This window comes from Monopterus albus, unplaced genomic scaffold (assembly GCF_001952655.1).
Source record: "Monopterus albus unplaced genomic scaffold, M_albus_1.0 scaffold1.1, whole genome shotgun sequence".
NCBI classification, from domain to species: Eukaryota; Metazoa; Chordata; class Actinopteri; order Synbranchiformes; family Synbranchidae; genus Monopterus; species Monopterus albus.
In genome coordinates this window covers 5,675,789-5,697,036 of record NW_018127881.1, presented here as the reverse complement: position 1 = coordinate 5,697,036, position 21,248 = coordinate 5,675,789, and the positions used below count along the sequence as shown (strand labels likewise).

The window sequence follows — 21,248 nt, the reverse complement described above, 5'->3', positions numbered from 1 at the left end:
CCTGCCCCTGGAGCCCTATGTCTCTGACCAGCAGTCACCAGCCACATCGACCTGACCAGTGTCTCACCATTTGTCGTATGTTGTTGCTTTTCTTCTTTTGTCTCTCCTCTATCCACTCACCCCAACCGGTCGAGGCAGAAGGCCGCCCACCAAGAGCCGGGGTCTGTCGGAGGTTTCTTCCGTTAAAGGGAGTTTTTCCTCCCCACTGTCATCAAGTGCTTGCTCAAGGGGGGATTTGTTGGGTTTTCCCTATGTAATAATATTGATAACAGTAAGGTCTAGACCTTACTTTGTAAAGTGTCCTGAGAGGACTTTTGTTGTGATTTGGTGCTATACAAATAAAATTTGATTTGATCTGATTTGATTTGACTGCAGCTGTCAGTGTCTCAGCCTCCCAAACCCCCAAAATGCCCCCTTTTCTCAAGGACGGCTAGTTGCTAGGGCAACAGGAGCCATTGCTATGTAAGGCAGCCTCCTTGCTCCGTTCCGCAGGCTGCACCCGGACCTTACAGCTCTGATCACAGCCTCAGACTGCTGATGATAGTGGGGCTGGGTGGAGGAAGCAGGGTGACTGGAGGTGGAGGTAGACAAAAAGAGAACTGGAAGAAAAGGAGGACAAACTGACCTGTTGAAGACATACAGTGATTTGGTCTAGAATTCACATATCTGTTTTGGCAGAGATAAGAAATACAAACCAGAAAGATCTCTTAGGTCATCGAATCAGTATTTATTAGATCTGCCACGGGCCTGGCAGTTTTTAAATCATTGCTTAATTTCCATGGCATTTAACACCTAGCTGGGTCTGATATTCTCTGACTGTGATTTTATGTCACCTGTTTTTAACAGTTTTGTTTTTATTTTCATAATGATCTTATTTTTATTTATTTACTGTATTATTGTATTTATGTGAAATACTTTGGTCGACAAGATGTTTTTAAAGGGCCATATAGATGTAATTAAATTTTGATTTAAGGCAGTACAGGATGAATTACATTAAAGTTGCCTCACAGTTTGGAGCTTGCCGGGATTTGTAAAATATCATCAGCTTCATGTTGATTTCAATCTTCTATATCTGGTTCAACAGCCAGCATTTGCTGCCTGATACAATACCCCAGTAACCAAAACAGGTGAGAGGCAATCGTGAAGAGGGACTGGTGGTGGCAGCGGTAGCTGCAGTGTTGGTGGGGTCCTTTGTGTCTGGAGGCAGATGCAGGAAATAGCTGACAAAGGCAATCACTAGTCTGTATGTGTGTCTCTTTCTATGCGTCTGTGTTTGTAAAGGGACAGCACAGAGTGCAGATGAGAGCAAGACGGAGTGAGAGAGAAAGCGAAGAGAGAAGGGGAAGGGGGGCGGGGGTGGGGGGGACTTTACCAGAATCCAAACAAAGGCAGCAAGCAACAGTTCCGAGCTCAGTGACAGAGGCTCCCCAAGGTGCAGTCTAGCTGATGGACAGGTGGCATAAAGGGGCTGCATGTTGTCCAGTCATTGGGGACAAGAGGGAATATCACAGGGGCGGGAGGGTAGGAGGGGGAGAAGGAAGGGGAAAGAGGGATGGCATTGCAAGGAGCAGCTGGTGCTGAATCCTGTCACTGTCCCTGTGTACCCAAGGCGCGCACACACACACACACACACACCTACCTCAAATAAAGCACAACAGACAAACAACACCCTAAGCTGGACTTTGAGTATCATGTTCAGAGGGTGGGTTTTATATCCCTAGCCATTTCTCCCAGGAGTGCATTTATTAAAGATCAAATCAGTTCTTCTCACCACAAGCATTTAATGAGGCAGCAGGGAGTCTGAGTGAATTCTGTTATTCATCGGATATTCAAAAGGGGAAAAACAACAGCTGTAACGCGCCTATTTTGCACACATGCATGCATGCATTTAAGAAACGGACATGCTTGAAAGCATGCACGCAACGTTCACCTAAGAAGTACATTACCTAGGTATGAAATGGGGCAAGAACCTACAGTTTGTCTCAAGGGGCCAATTTTATTCTGTTTTTTTGTGTGCATGTGATTTTCTCTGAATAGCCAGTAAATTAAGAGGACAAGTGTGTAATATTTTTCCTGACAGCAAGCGTTTTGTGAAAAATATTTAAATAATTCAATTGTTCTACAACTGTGACACGGACTTAGAAGCTTCTCAGAATAAAACAAGGTGAAAGTGGCAGTGGGAAATTCTCTGATCATGTGACCTTGATTAGGTTTGCTTGTCAAACGGATACACTCATGAAAATTCAAGCCATGACATGACACGGAAAACCACCACAACAAGATTTCACCTGATATCAAGAGTCAAAGATGTAACCTGAAGGAGGCACATCTGCAACCGCACACACAACGACACGTACACAAGATACACTGAAAACCCCTCCCAGCACGTTACACCTGCGCCTGAAAAGGCTGGTATTGTTGGGTAAGAGATTCATTTGAAGCCTTTAATGGCTGCTATTTAGAGGTAGAATGCATTAAATATCCCAATCACGGCTGCAGAGAGAGGTGGTGGCCCTAGTAAATTTATACTGAGTGAATGGATCGACTAATTAGTCCTTAAATATGTCATTGATTCATCTAAAACAAGGCATCCCTGAGCTATTCATCTGCCTGCTCTCCATCTTCTCCCTCTCTATGACTACATGCTTAACCCTGATAAAAGAGGGGCTTGGCTGGCTGCTCTCCCTTCCATTTGTCCTAATCAATGGAGAGTGTTCAGCCCAGACCCGGGGGGTCAGTGAAATTAAGTACCCAGCTCACACAGACAGGGACAGGGCCAATGCCGGGGCAAAGGAGGAGATAGGCAGGCCCTCCTGTTACCTTGGCAACTCCACTACTGCTGAGTTTATCCAAATATATTCTTTCAGTCCTTCACCCCTTGTTAGGGTGGTTTGAACCAAAAGTTATACTGTGGGTAACTGAGTAAAAATGCCTTCAAGTGTAAACAAGAATGTGCTATAAAACAGAACCATAAAATGTACATTTTATCTTTCAACTAATGACTTGTGGTTCTTTGTTTTCGGAGCAGTATATTTGTTCATGGTTAATAAACTGGTACAAATGAGAATTAGCAGATTCCTCATAGCATCAATGCAAACAGCTCTGCTTTGAGCACAGCACAGTCATTTCTCACCTTGGACACTCTTTTCACACAAATTCTAAGTATCGATTGAGACACACAGGCCACTGACATTAGTGATAAATTATTCTATACAGCTGCGGACACTTCATCGACTTGGTGACGTTTCAAATGCTGTGTAGAACAGCAAATAAATGTTTTTATCACTTCTTACATCGTGTTTGGAAGAACAGAACAGATGAGAATGGAAAAAATAACAAAAGCAGAGGTAGGAGGGTGGGTACTTTTTAGCATCTGATGGGTTGGTGTGGCAGTGAATACCAAATGCACCAAATCCACTTACACATCGGTGAACAAAATAAAACATGACAGCAGCTCAAGAGCTATGGTACATAACAAATACCCTGCAGACATCCTAATCAATGATGTTACAGGCATTATTGACAACAGGTAAAGTCAGTCCGACCTTCACAAAGACACTGCAACCACGGGTTTATACATTGCATTTGTTTTTGTATTTTATGACGGTTTGATCCTGACAAAAGCAGCTGTAGGCAGAGATAAAGTGGGTATTGCATACATCTTTAAACGGCTTACCACAGTCACTTTCTGGATCACCTTCGGTACAGTAACAAACAAACTGGATACAATAGGTGCATATTGGAACATAATTTTTCTCATTTTTTATGCCCCCCATTTTGAGATTTTCAAGGTTTCTGAGCTGTCAGCTGGGAGTCCGAGACCTCCATGACCCGCCGTGTTTCACACACTGCTTGTACAATTCAAAATGTACAAAATAAGTGACGTGACATTTCAAATGAATCATCTTCATTTCCCCAAACAGTATATCCATGTGTGAATCTGCGGAGATCGTCATCCATTCATGTCATTGTATATCAGTGGTATGGCAGGTATGAAACTCAACATTCATGAGTCATACATCTTATACACATATATGCATATAACCTTAATGCGACCCACCTACCCTGAGGCTTGAGGTTTTCCTTTGACACAGCTTGGCACATTCTAGCACTGCATATCTGACGTACAAGTCAGCACATTTCACCTATGATGTTAAACCTGAGGTGCTGAAAAGGTCATTGTAAACATATAATGGCTGAGCAGAGTAGTCCTCTACCTTTTGGGGAAACAGCTACTGTATTTACACATAAGCTGACAGTCATGTCTGGGGCAGACAGAAACTATTTAAAACAAATACAGTGCATTTACCTGTAAACACATAAATCAGGTTTGAAATTAGTTATGTGGCCATGGTGGTTGGCAAATGTTAGCGAAGGTGTCAGAGAGCTGGAGGCAGCTTGAAAGTAGTCAGGGCCTGTAAACAGGAGACTTGCAGATTAGTCTTGGGTTTCTGGAGGCAGCAGGAGCCTGTGGGGGTCATGTCAGTTGTACTCAGACTAAAATCCCCATCCATAGCAAACCTGGATGAAATGTCATGTGCAAAAAGTTTTTACACATGTTTTAGCCGGGCTGGAACACCAGATAGGTGTTTTCAAAAAGCACCAGCAGGACTCAAGTAAATAGCATGCATGTCTGAATGGTTCAGATTTCCTAAACCCTGATCATCTGCTGCTCCAAAACAGATTTTTAAAAAAAGGGGGAAAATTATGTTGAAAAACTACTTCAGCAGGTCTGGCACACACGATGAGAACAGAGGAGGGGCTCAGACACAGTTAGTCTTGCTTTGCTGCAAAGACGTTTAATGAGGAAATGTGAAGGGCATCCATCCAAGACCTCTGATTTGTAAACTTCTGCCAACTCCCCTTAAACAGAGACATAGGCAACTGATTAAAAACTATGGAAAGTCCTATTTGCAATCCTGGGTGGTGATGTTCATGGGCTCTTTCTTTGAACCTCATCATCAGCTCCTCACTCACATTCTGTATCAGTGTGATTTCCACATGCACATTAACATCTTATCCCCCTTACTATTACAGTGGCAACATAGTAAATATTTGATTATAACAAATTGGGTATGGACAAAAAGGGTTTTAAGGATCTACCCTTGGCAGCAATGTTTTTTTGTTTTGAAAATCTATTACATGTTTCATGGGACACAACCAGGGACCTCATAGGAGCTGAAATAACTTCTTATCAGCACACTAATAGGTTCTGCCTCAACAAGCTCGACTAGCCAGCATTTAGTGCAGTGTACAAGGAGACCATGCTCACAGCATGTGGCCCGTATCAACAGAACCAGGGAGATGACAGACAGGCTGTGATTGTAGTCTGTAAGGTCAGTGAATGGCTAAAGAGGAAGGAAGGCCTTATCTTCTCATGGATTTTGTGATTCTGGCTGATAAGAATCTCCCAGGTGATGCCACTGTAGAAAGTCTTGCGTATAAATTACCTTTGTTGAGGGTTAAATCCATAAATAAGTGTACTAGAAGAGTATCAAATGCGTTTTACGTGAAAGATTGAAATTGAGAATATACTACATCAAATGCACTGTTTTCCTTTTGCATATTCTAGCATTAACTGACAAGGCCCAAACAGCTTTAACGGGGCAGCTATGTTATTTGGAAGGGTGGAAAGATAAACATTGAGGTGTTTCGGCATGTCACCCCACTGTTTTGATAAAACAATAACAGTATTCCTGGATCACAGCTGCCTTGAATAGCATGACAGTGATCCTGTTGATGCCCATCCCTCTTGCAACACTCTGCTGACAGATAACGAAGCACGTTAGAGCCATGATTTCAATCATAGCCAGTCATTCAGTGATGGGCTCACTGCCTGCTGGCATAGTATACATACAGAAGGAATTCAAGTCATCTTTTGCCAAGTTTTCACTGGCCCTTTCCCCCGCTGCCACACTTTAATAGCAGTGAGGTACAAAACTGTGAATGATCTGCTTACAGGCCCAGTTAATTCTCATAATCTCACAACTTTGCAATGAGTCGAGATAAAACATCTTTGAAGGCCTTGTGAGCACACACAAACATTCAATGCTATGATAAAAACTTCATAAAACCAATGCTTTGATTTGCACTCATACAGGGCTCCTGAATAAAAGACACATGTTTCAAGGGGCCCTCATGAACACAGTGGTTTCTTGGTCTATGCCACAAAGCCAAGACGTTGTGTCTACCTCGGTTAAGAACATGTGGCTGCGTTGTCTTCCTCCCTCAGCCTAGAACAAAGAGTGCACAAAAAAAATCTACTTAACTACAAGCAATCTGTTGAAATAGGTCATTATGGCGGAGCCATGCTGTGAATGCACCGCGTCTTCAAATCAATAAATGCATTGCTATATTTAGTAAGAAGGTCGCAAGGAGGAGTTACCAGGACTCTGCAAGGAATGAGTGACATCACTGTATCAGCTGGGGTTGAGCCTGCTTATTTTAGACGCAGCAGGCTCGAAAATGACTTCTCTAGTGAGGATTTCTCTCTGTGGAGGGTGGAGATAGTCCTCATGGTGGATGGAAAGGTCACCTTCTGCTCAGTGTCAATGATAACATTAACCTTCAAAGGCTGATACACAGACATTGTTATCACCTATCTGGGTTTTGTGGGGCATTATTTCATGGCATGATTAAAAGTATCGACAGGTTTGCTTAAGGATAATACCCTACTATCTTCCAGTGGCTATGAAAAACACCTCTCAGAGACCAACTGTACTTCCACACTGATGTACAAAGCCCATAACTTGAAGTAACATGTCATTAGGCACTTTCAGTCAAAACAGATGTAGGAACTACTGGTGTGTTCCAGGTACCTCAGAGCATAGAAGTCAAAGCTGGGCAGTACTGTGTGTATGACTGTTTTAATGACACACAAATAAGACATAAGTGCTAATAAATAGTATACAGCATTACTACACCGTTTTACTGCCAATGCATGGAGCAGCCATCTTGGATTCTGAGGTTGGTGTTGGTAGAGTTGGTCTGACTTCCTTAGTCAGAAATCCATTTCAGCTGAAATTTCCAACAGAGAACTCAGAAATTCCAACTTTCGTGTTTAACTGGAATGCACTATTAGTTCTAGGGACTACCCCGCTGGGGAGCTCCTCCAAGAACTACACACCTTCACAGGCTTTTTTCTGTTTGCACTCGCACCTCCAGTAGGAACGCTGAAGTGATGTAACACTAAGCCGGTCGACTGTTAGTGATTAGCCACCAAGCTCACAGTGGTTAACACCTTAACAAGTAGTACTGTCGTCACATGTTGCTAATGTTAATTATATAAGGAGCAACTAACCCTCTGCAGAAACTTCTGTTGGTGGACATAGAAAAGGGGGAGAAAAGGGGGTATTTTTGTCCAACAGTTCTAAGAATGATGAAAAAGTTCCTCGGGTCTAAAAGCTCCTATTGAACTCTAAACTGAGCCAAAGCATATCTTACCGTAAGGGGAGAGAAATCCCTCAACAAGTGCATTACATCATGTAGTATGATTAAGAGACATAGTATAGGTCTCCACTGTATCATGTTCTTTCCCTCTGAGAAGTCTTTCTCTTCATTCCCTCTCACTGTTTCACTGTCTTGTTTTACCCTTATCTGTCTCCCTGTGAGCTGACAAAGTATGTCTTTTTGTTTCAGCCAAAATCCTCAGCACTGTCATGGGCAAAAAAAAAAAAAAAAGAGAAAGGGAGAGCAGAATCAAAACAACATCATTAATAACTGTGACTAATGTATTCCAGATGGTTCTTTAAGCCTGTTACTGCATATAGAGATGCCTATAGTGGGAGAGGAGGCAGCGATGGCCCTGGTGTGTGTGGAGATGATACCATACAGAGTCATTTTCCGATATGGAAAGAAAACACCCTGTACATGAAAACGTTGCTCTCCCTCCCCCATGTAAACCACCACTTTATAGAGACCACACAGCCTAAAGATGACTACAATAAACCAGAACACTGGTCCCAGCACGAAGTGAGCATTTCCCAGGGATCACTACACTGCAAAGCCGGGATGGCTTTGTAGTAAACACTGATGGGTGGTCAATGTCCGGTTTGGCGAGTATGTGGATATGTGATTTTTTTTTTGTTAAGCCTATTGACTGTGTCTGATTCTCCACTCAGTCTCTCTTTAACTCATATACTGTACATTTAATCTATAGCACTTTGAAACGCAGTGATCCATGTTTTTATAAACAGGCAATCCAATCCTGACCTGAAGTACCTCATATAACTCTCTTTTTTCATGTCAACACTAAAACCCAATGCTTATTGTGTAGGTTAATGGATCTTTAACAGCCCATATAATCAGTTCTGCCTTTTAGGGAGCTGTAGCTTGTGATACGGGGCATCAATTAAAAAGACATAAAAAGTTCTCTGTTCATTGAGTAGAGTATTTGGATTATTAGGTAAAATTAAATGCATCAGGTCTTCTCTTGGAAATAATTCACTTTTTTGTCACGACTAGATGCTGAAACATCTGTGTTCTCAATTACCCATGTGTTTTTAAGCTAAAGAATAAAACAATAAAGGCATCTTTCAGGGTGCAAAGGCCCTATTTCGATTTTGTATGCTGATGACCAATGAAATGCTCGATTTACTAAAATTACCAGAAAGTGGAGGGGTCTAGAATTACAGGAAATCAAAGGCTATACGCCAGCTTAACAAAAGAAATGAAATGGTAATTACTGTTTGGCAAATATGGTGGGGAAATAAAAATATCATGATATCTTAGCACTGTACTTTAACTTGTTCTGCGAGGTGCACAGCAAGTGACTGTTATTTTTCTGCACAAGGCAAAACAGAGCAGGCTTCTCATTAGCTTGTTTACAATCTCACCTCCTCCTTCTCTATATAAAATCAGTATAAACAGAGAATCCCTAAAGGCTTTACAGTACAAACTGTGGAAAAACAGCACAAATCACAATGCAGAGACCTAGAGGTGGAGAGGAAGAACAGGGAGCAGAGGGAGAACATGTTGAGACTCTCACTCATTAAGTACTGGTAGGAATATTCTGTCTACATTAGGATGAGCTTGACAGACTTTGCTACACTGTTCATCTTTGAAAGCATGATTTTTAAAAAACTGTATCCTTTACATGAACCTAGTCCTTTACACGACTTATAAGAATGAAGAAAAACTCTTCGAACCGCACCTTTCAGTCAAACGTTTAGGAATTCCACAGGAGAGCGGAACTGCTCATTATACTGAGTAATTTATTTACTTAGCAGCTGCCCGAGGGGAAGTAAAAAGTTTCAGCATCCAGAAAATTCTGCAAATAGCCCATTTACAAAGCCGAGTTATCCCCCGTAGCAATGGAACACCATCCCCCTCAACCAGACTTCAAATTAAACCAGGCCACTGGAGCCAAGATTTTCCTGCCCAGCGTCAAGTATGCTCATCCTGCAGAATTACAGCCTTAATTGAGTACCATGATAAATAAGCAAAAGCAGACCATGAGAATAATAAATACAGCAAATAATGTGACAGAAAAAATGGATCCTGAAAGGCTGAACACTACAATATATGGAACTTGTTTTGTCAACCACAGACTTAAACACCGACTTTTCTGTCTTTCTGTCATAGAGGAGTCCACCCTGGACAGGTCGCCAGTCTATCACAGGGCTGACACGTAGACAAACCACCACACACACACACACACACATTCACTCCTATGGGCAGTTTAGAGTCGCCAGTCAACCTAAGCTGCGTGTCTTTGGACTGTGGGAGGAAGCCGGAGTTTATTAGCAGTAAATTTATAGGAAAACTATGCCAGTAACCAGTCCACTGCTTTGGTCCAGGCTGAAATATCTCAACTGTAATGCCATTAAATTTGGTACAGATGTCCATGTTGCCTACCTAATGGCTCTGGTGATCCATGGACTTGGCCCTTGCTCTACCAACAGTTCATTTTAATCTATCCTGTGAAACATCTACTAGATGGCACAAAATAGAGACTGACAGTTCTCAGGCAATGCCAATACATTTTCAAGTTTAGTTCCTTGACATAAAATATACCAACAAATAACCCACTCATGATTTTAAGTTTTTACATCTTAAAAAAGACAGTTGCTAACAAGTGGCTTAATGACACTACAGAGAGTTGGGCGTTAGGGTTAGGGTCACGCAAAACCTGGAGACTGATCTTCAGACTGGTCTGCCTTCACAGCCTTATTATTTTTAAACTCGTGCACTTGCAAACTATTCTTACTAACTGGCACAGCCATGATCACTAGCTAGGTTGGGTCATGCTGTGAGGAAGGGATTTTCTAGAAGAGGTAAGTGCACTAAATCAAATTACAAGTTGGAAGCTGTGATGGTTCCGCTGAAGTCAAGGGACCATGGTGTAATTCGTTTATAGACAATAGCTTTTTTCTGTCTGTGATAGTATTTCGGCTTTAAAAATCATAAAAGTGATGTTCACTTGTGAAGAATATCTTGCTGAACAAAACGTGCAAGTGTCATTAACCTTTATTTGTCACAGAGCTTATTTTCTGCAATAAGGGTAAGGATATTAAGGATAATCGCCTTTATTTGGCCAAGTATGTTACACACACAAGAACCGAGGAAGCAATCTGGGGCGCCAACTCACAATGATGGCTCTAATCATCAGGGGCAACTTTGGGGTTCAGTGTCTTGCCCAAGGACACTTCGACATGTGGACTGCAGGCATTGTAATTCAAACCTCCGACCCTCCGGTTGGGAGACGACTGCTCAACCCACTGAACCACAGTCACCCCACAAGCCTATGAAAACATTCCTTTGGCTTTTTGCCAAGGGAACCAGGGTTGGCCTATAAAAAAAAGCATCATTCCTAGCACTATTAGTGAATGTTAGCATGTTAACATTATAAATTAAGATGCTAAACATGGTAAATACTATACCTTCTGGAGGTCCACATTGTTAGCATCATACTGTACCATCACAGAGCTGCTAGCAAGGCCCAAGACTCAGTCTGGTTAAAGAGTGCACATCTCCTAGGTTTTCATTTTGGCAAAGGTCTAACAAAGATCTAAACCTCATCAGTGGTCTGAAGTCAGTGTACAGTCATTACTCTTTCATCGATATCTTTTGGGCCTTGACAGGTAACACCCAATATGTCTATTTAACAAAATATTATTCTCTTGGATTCACTCAGCAGTCAGAAGCACACAGGTAGTAACCTGGCAAAGAAAACAAAGCACAATTCTGCACTCAACCAAAGACCTAAGAGGCATATGTTTAATTTCAAACTCAAACACGACTTGCAAACCTCTTGGGGAGGATGATGACAGAAATCTTTACCACACCAGTCCAGCATTCAAGTTGACATTAGCCAGGGAATTTCTAAACATTTCTGAATTAAACCTCAATGTAAAAAAAAAAATCTCAGTATAAACTGCTTGATTTAGTTGTTGAATTTGCTTAAACACTGCAGAGACCCCAGTGGCTGGATAAGACCCGTGTGGACCCAGTCACCTCACAGGGATTCACTGAGTTTAACAGAGACGTTGTCCTTGAATCCAAGGATACTTTTTGTTTGTTGTTTCTTCTTATTGGGTCTCTGGCACTAAAATTAGCTGTTAACTGAACTCTGCCTTTTTGTTTTCCTTTGAGAACAACACGGTGTACCTTTCAGAATCTAAATCATTTTGCCAAGTCATTAAACACAAAAATATTTCATTAATGACACTGCAAGAGAGACATATTGACAACTCTGAGATTTACAATGCATGCTGGCTCATGAAATACAAAATGTCCAGCAGGTAGTCAAGTAGAAGTGACAGACTCTGAATATAAGTGTCCATCTAAATTTTAAGTTGTGTCCATCATCGTATAGAAGGGGAAAAAAGTGCCTCTCACAGAATATTGCCAAAAGAACTAAGTCAAGAAGGAAGCACACTTTTTAAAACTTATATAGTGTGTTTTGAAGGGAACTGTACCAGAAAATCTTGGTGCAGACAACCTTCTCTGACTTGAAATCAAAGCATCAAAATCACAAAATACTGTTTTTAGGAAGTTTATACAATTAATATTCACTCCCTGTGAGCTCTTCTTTCTCGGCTGCTCTGAGAAAATGATCTCTCTTGGTTATTAATGCATTATGTTCATGAGCAATGAGGCATAGAACAATGATAAGAAGAGAATGAGGAGAAAGAAAACCGAGCTCTTTGTGCGTCCTTGTTAATATTTCTCTCCACCCTTTGCCTTTCCAGCTCTACTCCCCATTTCTCAGCTGCATCAATGCAGCTGTTTGACTTTTAATCACCTGAAGTTTAGCAGGGGAAGTTACTTATTTTAGAATCTATTATCTGGAGTGTCTGTTCTTTTTTACTGTACTAGTACTAAGTCCATTGAAGGTCTTTGCATCTGCAGTCCTATAGTTACATAAGCTGCTGCTGTAAAGCTCTTCTCAAACTGTCCAATAATTCAAATGAACGGCTGGTGAATTTTATACTTAACAGATGTTTTGCAATTTATACTCAACATTACGAGCCACATATTTAGGTTGAGTAGACACCACAACAATAAGCACCTCTACGTGTACAGGAACACTATTCTCTGCAGCAATAATGTGATATTGTGAGAGTGAATGCCCATCCAGTGTTAACCAGAATATAATATAGACTCAGTCTTTTAGTAAATGACCAAGGGGTTAACTGTGTCTGAACAACAACTTGGATAACACAGCCGCAAGCTACACGTGGTGCATCTCACTGATGTCAGGAAAGGATAAGCTTTTTCTCTGCTATCACTTTAGAACAGCTCTAATGTAGGTCAGCGGCATACAGCACAAGATACCACAGTTTTCTTTCAGTGTTGACCAAGGTCTAATACATCACTGGAAAACAAGGTCACTGATACTCAAGGGGGATTCCTGTCTTTGAGTGAGCCCAATTGTTTCTCATCTTTTATTCAGACAGATGCTTGATCCATCAGTCTTCCCTAGCCGAGAAAGAGACTGGAATCGTCGAGGACATCAGAAAGAGCACATGGGGGTGTTTTGACAAAGCCCTGGCCTTGTCCCTGATGTGAAAAGAGAGGCACATATGGAAGGATCTCTATATACTGCACAGCTCTTGTTTCCTCAGTGTCAGTATTGGTTGTGAAAGGCAGATTTATCATCCATAAGGTCTGAGAGTTGTCACCCAGCTCTGCTTTCACAGACAAACACCAGAAAACTGTCTAATCATCAGGCTCTCTGGTATCTCAAGGCTCAGGGTGAGACAGGGAAAGGTGTTACAAGCAAGAACCAGACCTGCAGGAAGTCTCAACAGTCGGTAAGATAACCAATAATGTGAAAAAAAAGGAACTGGGATTCCAAGAGGTCATACTGTCTGAATCTGAGATTCAAAAGATGGTGTGGGATAAAGAGGAGTGTGACAGAGGAGCATATGAAGCAGAGATCGACATGCAAAGTCATGTGGAAAACGTTAAGAGGCTTAGTGGGCCATGATCTTTGAGTTCAGGGAGATTCTCCGGGATCACAGGTCACGTTATCACATCTCCATATGATAAATGTGCAGTGAAAATGAGGATGATTAAGTGCATGTGTGTGGGTATAAAACATTCCTGTGTGTGCACATGGCTACCTATTATAATACAAGACTGTCCTGTAAAAAGCAAGTCCATATTTTGTTTTAGACAGCAGGTTATTATGACCTGTTATAGTTCAGTTACCTCTAGCGACCATACAAGCAAAGGAGAAAGTGAGGTGACGAAGTATAAAGTGTGACAAAGCCCCATTGGGGTGGACGGATGAGCCAGCAAACACAGGACCTTCCCACAGATAGTACTTAGTTCCTTCATGAAATGTTGTCTTTTTAATTCATGACCGTTACAACCACGTTTAGCTTTGTAACCATGACAACAAAGGTTATTTTAACCCAAAGCCCCATATTTTTCTAACCCTAACCAAGTAGTTTTTGTTCTTAACACCTAACCAATGAGTTTTTGTGGTTAACCCTAATGAAACTGTGATGTTTCATATTCGTAACCTTGTGTTTGATTGTTTCTCTGACAACAAAGGCCCGGGAGCATTTGCTGGCTGATCAGTCATATGGGCTGTGTGATTGTTACCATGAAAACAAGTGCACAGTGCAGAATGAATAGAGGAGAAAAAAAAAAAAAAGACAGGAAGAAAAGCACCTGGCCATACTGAAATCGCATCACAGCGAGAAAGAGGTAATAAAGACTCCTGAACGTTCCCTGGGGCCTCTGAGGACAGAAGGACAACTCGCCTGTTCGCCACCTGCTGTTACATGTAACATCCTACGCTGTGTTCAGACCAAAGAGGCTGCCTCTATCAAATACACATCACAGGCTTTTTATTGAATCTAAATGAAAAGATCAGTAATGGAAATTAAGTGATGGCGCCTATGATGCAGAAATTAACTCATGTTGTCTACAATGCCATTTAACAGGCAAATGTTGCAGTAATGAACATCTGTTCAGGCGTTAATTTGTATTTCTTATGCTTAACTAAACAGCTCCTAACAGCAGCCGAAGCAGCCATCAATCTGAGGGAATAAGTGTGGCTTTTGTGTAGGCAGACTGTTGACACTTCTGTCTCGCTCTCTTTTTTTATTTTCTCCCTCTCCCTCTGTTACTGCAGCCCAGTGCAAACCTTCGTTCATCTCTGCTTGCACAATGCACAATGCAGCAAAAGCCTTGAGAGGGTGTGTTTGTTTTGCTTTGTGTCTTGTTCGAGCACAGAGGACAGTCAACCAGTCATCAGCGTGGCTGTTCCCCACGTGCACTGTTAGTCAATTAGAGCTGCCATTAAAGTCAGAGGCACCCAGGGAAATAAAGGCAGCGGCATGGATTTGTCTGTGCTACGCTGATTTCCACCCTTAAATCCTCTCCAGACGAAGAGACTGCAATAATTGGGATTCTGACAGTGGGTTAGGGGGAATCATTTCCTGCTTTCGCCTCCTCCCCACTGCTTTTCCATGTACTCATGTCTATCCTATCATGTCTGCCCAGCACCTACCTTTACACTCGATCCCCCAAACTCTCTTTATCTACAAGTACATTTGGCTGAAGAATTACTGAAGCCTTTCCTCCTTAATCTAATTGCTCTGGTGCAACAGCAGGAACCTTGCTTCCAAACAGCTACTGAACTACCCACCACTAAAGTGGACTTCACCAGGAAAGTGTTGTTTCAAATTCTCCACACCATGATCTAAAAATGTTCATCATTCATATGGATTGTTGACCCACTGTGGGGCCGGTTGTACATGTTCAGGAGAATTTGCAGTAGATCTGAATCTTAGCGTCGCACTGCATGTTATTATTTAAACACACTCGCATTTCAAAAGATATATTGATGGTATATAACAGGAATGTAATGATACCAAAAACGTGCAGTTTGATAATGCCACAATAAAAAAGTCCATGATAGGACATATTTCACAATATTAAAAACTAAAGAAAAACTGCTCTTTACTAAATAATAAATCAGCATTTTATCATAAAAATTTTCCTTTTCATCTAAATTACTGCTGCTTTCCATCTTTATTAAAATAAAAGTAGCCAGCCATGACATTAGCGTGTACAAAAAATTGGCATGAATTGTCACTGGCACTGAATGACAGAACTGTTTGTACAAGTGCAAAACAAAAACAAAAATAAAAATAATGCAGCAGCCAGCAGCGAGTAGATAAGATACAATAATATTTTATTGCAGAAGCTGCATGTTGTAGACAAAACAAGTCATACTCACAGTGCAAAATCAGTGATTATAGCAGGTTTAACTTTCTCTGTTTGGTGGCCGTGCTGAACAGTGGTCGGAGTTTCAGTCCTGGACCGACCACTGGGAGCAGCAGTGAGCAAATTGCTGTTTGGCGCACCAGAACAAGGGGAAGACGACGTGAAACTACAACAGGACAACCCACATTACAGTGAGATTTGTGCTTTACTGGAGGTGTTTTACAAACATCATGCTCTACTTTTTCAAGAGAGAAGACTTTAAGGGTGGTTAATAAGTGGTTGGTTTGGATTTGTGTGTCCAATTTGTTTGCCCATCTCCATTAAAATGAAGCGCACAGTTGTGTCCCGACTATTTCTGCAAGGTGTATATAGGACTGTCTCAGTCCTAAACGGGGACAGTATTGCCTTCATCTGACAATTGCAAATTCTTTGTGGGTTTCCTTTACACCCACGTCATTTCTTGAAACAAGAAAACTCAAATGCTGCCACACAACAGCTCTAAAAGTTGATGAATGAGCAGACACTATGTCAGTTTCAAATTCCTGAACCTGAACACACTTATACAAGCAAAATATCCTTATGTATTATCCTGGTAGACACTGTCACAGCACTGAAAACTGCACTTCTAAAAATCTTCACCCTGGCCAGAGTTTTCCAAAAGCTCTGCTTTCAGTGACCTAAAACGTAGTTTGCATGCGGATGAAACCTAAAGAAAAGCTATGTTTTTTTTTAAATACCAGAGGCTGTGTGGACAGGGCCTACAAATCTGGGCCACAGTGCCACACAGACTACGCTGCTTGTTTTTCTATGCTTTTCTTTTCCCCCTAAAAATACAGTCATTAAGAAAAATGTAACCAAAAAATGAATGAAGCCGTTATTAGTTCATCTTCACCGCTCCATAACATAAGCCACACTCCCACAGTCAAGACCGTTGAAGTCACAATAAAATGGCGTTAGATGATCAGATGACAGTGAAAAAGCACATATGGGCATTGTTAACCCATTGTGTCCCACTGGAAGAAAATGCTTTTTATTCTAAAGTGAATAGCAAGGACGAACAGGACCTCGCATGTCTCTGTAGTGTACCATCTCCTCAAGGTTCTAAGGGGAAATCAGATCTCTCTTTTCAAGGCCATCTATGTTGAAAGGCCCTGGTGTGGTTCCTTCTCTCCCAGCACTTCCTATACATGAAACATAATCTCACTTGTAAGACAGCCACAGCAAAAAGGGCCTCAGTAATTTGATGTAAGAACCCCATTCTACTGTCAATATTTTGACAGATTTCCTGACAGCATAATTATTTGCCAGGGATCCCTGCCAAGAATTTAATTGTTACATGTGTAATTACACCTCTAGTTGCAGAGATGTTGGAACAAAGCATTAGTTGTGTTATTAATATTACAGTACAAATCATCTCTTTCATGTTGGCTGCTTTATACGTTCTCCATGGCTTCATAATCCACCTATGAAATGATATCTTAGAAACCTTCTCACAAATCAACTCATTACTCCATATTATCAGTCAAAGGCACATCTTTCATTATCCAACTTCTGGCAGTTGAAAGGTGGTGGCTGACCGCAGTTTCAAGCACTGATATCAGCTTTCAGTGTTTAGGAAGATGACTAGAGAGCAGGCCAACTGGTGGCTGCTGTCCATCAAAAAGAGCGTCTGAACAATAGGAGAACTGCAGAATAAGATACTTTTTAAGTGCAACAATTTTATTTTCTTTCATGGTAAAACACGCATTTCTCCAATCTTTTCACCGAAGCTCATATGGAGCCAAAAATAATCCATCTCACAACTGCACTCTCAGATAATGCACCCTCCTCATAAAGCTTTAATATTCAGTGAGTCCATTAGATGCTCAGGGACAAAGTGACAGGAGAGAGTAAAACCTGTGTACATGTGTATGTGGACTTTAAATAACAAAACCAGTATACCACAGGTAAAGTAAAATAAACAGGAGTGTGGTCAAAGAATCAATTTTCTTAGTTTAAAAGTCAGATGATCTGTGTTGCGAGGATATGAAACATGCTTTCCCTGTTAAACAGACAGCAATTAGATGTATAATGCCATTTAACCCACACAAAGAAAATATATGTATAATTATGCACGGATGAAGATCCAAAGTGGCTTCCTATAGCAGGGTAGCTATCTACACGTGCCTCTTATTGGCCTGTACTCCTTAAGGAGGAGCTGGTGCCTGTCCTCATTAGTAGTCATTGAACAGGCCTGGCAGTGTTTGTGAGGCAGCACCCATCACATTTCCCCTCCCAGCACACAGACACTGGGGGATGTGTTGTAATTACAAGCGCGCATAAGAGACGGAGCAACACACAGATCTGAAACGCAGATGGGTGGTTTGCTGGGCAGTAGCAGCACAGCTCCAGTCTGCAGGCTACACACTGTCGCAGTGTTTCAAATGATCAGGGTTTCTGAGCACGCTGACCAAATACCACCTGCCAGAGTGTGAATAGGGGCATGGCACAGGTAAACGTTGGGTACATTGATGTTTTGAAAAGCCGAATTGATTTGCCTCCGAGGGATTCCAATTGATAGGAACATGCAGGCAATTTTGAAAAATATCCTCTTTGTCCTCATGGATGGAAGGAGCCATTCTTCCAACAAAAGATTAGCACTGAAATTTTACAGATTCAAAATCAGCATTTTCTTCCGGTTTCTATTAAGCAAAAGTGACGGAAATACACTGACCTATTGTTATTTTTGGAAAAAATAAAGAAATAAAAGAAACATTCAAATGTATAAGGCCCTACACCTTCTGGAGTGACAAAATTCCCATAGTGAAATGTAATTCTACACAGTAGGGGTGTGCAATATGACGATGTTAGATTGTGAAGAGTTAAAATCCACAATCTGCCCCTACAGAGAGATCGTCTGTATTGTGATACAGTGCTGTGTAATGCATCTTCACATTCCCTATCTGACAACGTAGCGGCAGGGATGTCAACACAGGAGTCTGTCCCTAAAAATTCCACATTGGTAATATGGAACTGGTTTGGACGGCGCAAACAACAGGCATGTGCACACGTAAAAAAGATGCCGTTTGTAATACGATGAACATTTTTAATCAACTCAAAAGAAAGTACCTGAAAGACTATGCTGGCAGTCAATCAGTGAGAGGATGCCAGGTGCATGCATGAGCTACAACTACACAGCCAGCAGCTACACGGCTAAAAACAACTATCGACATCATGACAAGACAGGTAAGTGCTGGAACGAGGTAACGGTGCAGTGACATTTTACCTGATTCCTCGAAAACACTGTGGAAAAATGAGCGTTTCAAAATGATGCTCAAAATTGTAGATCTGCAGTGTGAGACACCCAGCAACAAATATTTTCCAACAAGGCCATTCTGCTGCTGTAGTACTCCACAATAACAACAACTGCTGATTTGTGGTCTAGTCACACTGGTCTGTTATTCCGGTTCCATCCATCCATTTTCTTCCGCTTATCCGGGACCAGGTTATTCCGGTTATTTTTTTTTTTATTGGGTTTTGTTACCTTGTACAGTTTATTTTTTAAATAAAATAAGTTTGGTTGTGCTGTTCAATCACTTCAAAAGAACTGTGATAAGATTGTGGATCATGATCCTGTCTAAGAAAATAATGAAATATTGGACCCAAATATTCAATTATATGTTCGTTGGGTAGGTAATCAGTTTTCAATTTTAGTATTCGAATAACTAACATTAAGTCCATGATTTAAATTAGCACCAGGAAAAAATGAAAGTCACTGTTGGATTTGTGACCTCACTGCAGCCAGTGGACAGACAGACACCACCGATGTCAGCGGTTAGCTGAAGATCGTTTATGAGATAAAGAGATAACAGCATGAACTGAGTGCTTCTTTGTTGTTTGCATCAATGATGGAAATGTACAGCAGCATATTCTGTGAGATGGTGTACACCCCAAATGGTTCTGAAGATCCACTGTCAATGTTTTACGTTAATCACTCTCATTAGCTTTTTGTTTTGTTTTAGCTGCAGCACAATGTCAGCCGAGAATGGAGATGTATTATATTTGGATATTTTCTGGTTATTACTAGGGAAGATGACAAGCTGATGGGATTTACGACCTGTGGGGAGCCAGCTTCTTCTGGCAGCTCAGAACTCCCATGTTGTCCTTGATGATATTCAGCACATGACCATTGTTGATTTTAGATTATACCATCAACTGAATGGTAATGAACAACTCCCTGGACCAGCTTACATGTTTAATGTTCATTGAGAAACAGACTGAATCCTCTAGTGGTTGGACTATTCTATGACGATGTCAGAGAAGTTGAGTTCATTAGGCTTAACAGGCAAGATATAAACATAATAAGAGCAAAACATACCTCGGCAAACAGTCCCATTCTCCACAGCCTCATTCCCAGCCTTGCACATACAGCGTCCAATGGGTACCATCCATTCTCCATCTCCATTGCAGTAGAGCTTAATGGGCACATCCACCTCTTCTGCATTAGGGATACAAACACCTCTTGCAGCCACCAGGGAGGTGCTCTCTGCCCCCGAGAGCGTCTCCTGGAACAGCGCCCCATTAGCGACGATACGTGGACACTTCCGGTAGAAGACGCGAACAGCAATGAGCGACATGCAGCCACCGTAGTCCTGGAAGGCCAGGTAGAAGCCATTTCGTGACACAGGGCCAAAGCTCCGAACCTCAGTGTTGATTTTCATCACTCTGCCTCCGAGGTCCACCTGGGAAAAGCTCTCGTCTGCTGCGATTGTGTCCACCTTGATCCAGGGGTTCTCCATCCAAGCCGGCGAGGTTCTGGTGGCTGTGTCAGCATCGGATTCATAGTAATACAGATTAAACGTCTCTTTGCAGGAGCCCGGCACATTGGGGATGCTACTGCAGTCCCTCACTGAGAACTTCATCTCCACATGGATACGCTGTGCACCGCGACGCCGGATGTACTTTGTCCGTACCCAGTTGTTCTGATTGTTGTCGAAAACATTGCAGACCTGGTACGTCCGGATGGTGTTCATGTTTTCATCATAGCCGCTCACCTCCTCCCACTGTTGACCAGGGACGGACACACATAAAGAGAGAGTCAACATTTCTGCATCTCACTACCCTGAAAAGGAGAATAAATTAAATACACAATTTTGTGGAAGAAAATCTGTAACTGGGGCACATAGTTAAACCAATTCATTCAATTAAGTGCAATTCAGCTGTAAAGCAGTAAATGGTCCACACTTTTTTATTAATATAAACTGTTACAGTGCTCCCACTGATGCCCATTTTGCAGCAATAACAGGACCATTTCCATGCACACTTTGATTATGGACTGTAATCAGTTTCACACAATATTGTGATTACAAAATTATAATATTAAGAACAAAAGATATAACAAAATATGTCTACTAAATCTGTTTACAGGGATACATTTGACAAGTCTAAGGGAATAAATGAAGCAAGTCCTCCCATTTCCTGAGGTACAGTAATACTGGCATTTTAACAAGGCTACTCACAAATACATTTTCAACATGTCCCCAATAATTTGAAGTCTATAATTGTTCTTCATAACAAAAATA

The 21,248-nt window shown here is 41.6% G+C and overlaps 1 protein-coding gene across 3 annotated transcripts in view; it reads right to left on the bottom strand.

The window, feature by feature from the left end:
- The window catches only part of ephb2b (eph receptor B2b), a 123,678-nt gene that overhangs the window by 44,988 nt on the left and 57,442 nt on the right, over positions 1–21,248 (bottom strand). For all 3 annotated transcript variants that reach the window (XM_020595174.1, XM_020595335.1, XM_020595259.1), the window contains exon 3: positions 20,045–20,729. In XM_020595174.1, the coding sequence (XP_020450830.1) occupies positions 20,045–20,729 (685 nt within the window). The remainder of the gene's footprint in view (positions 1–20,044; positions 20,730–21,248) is intronic.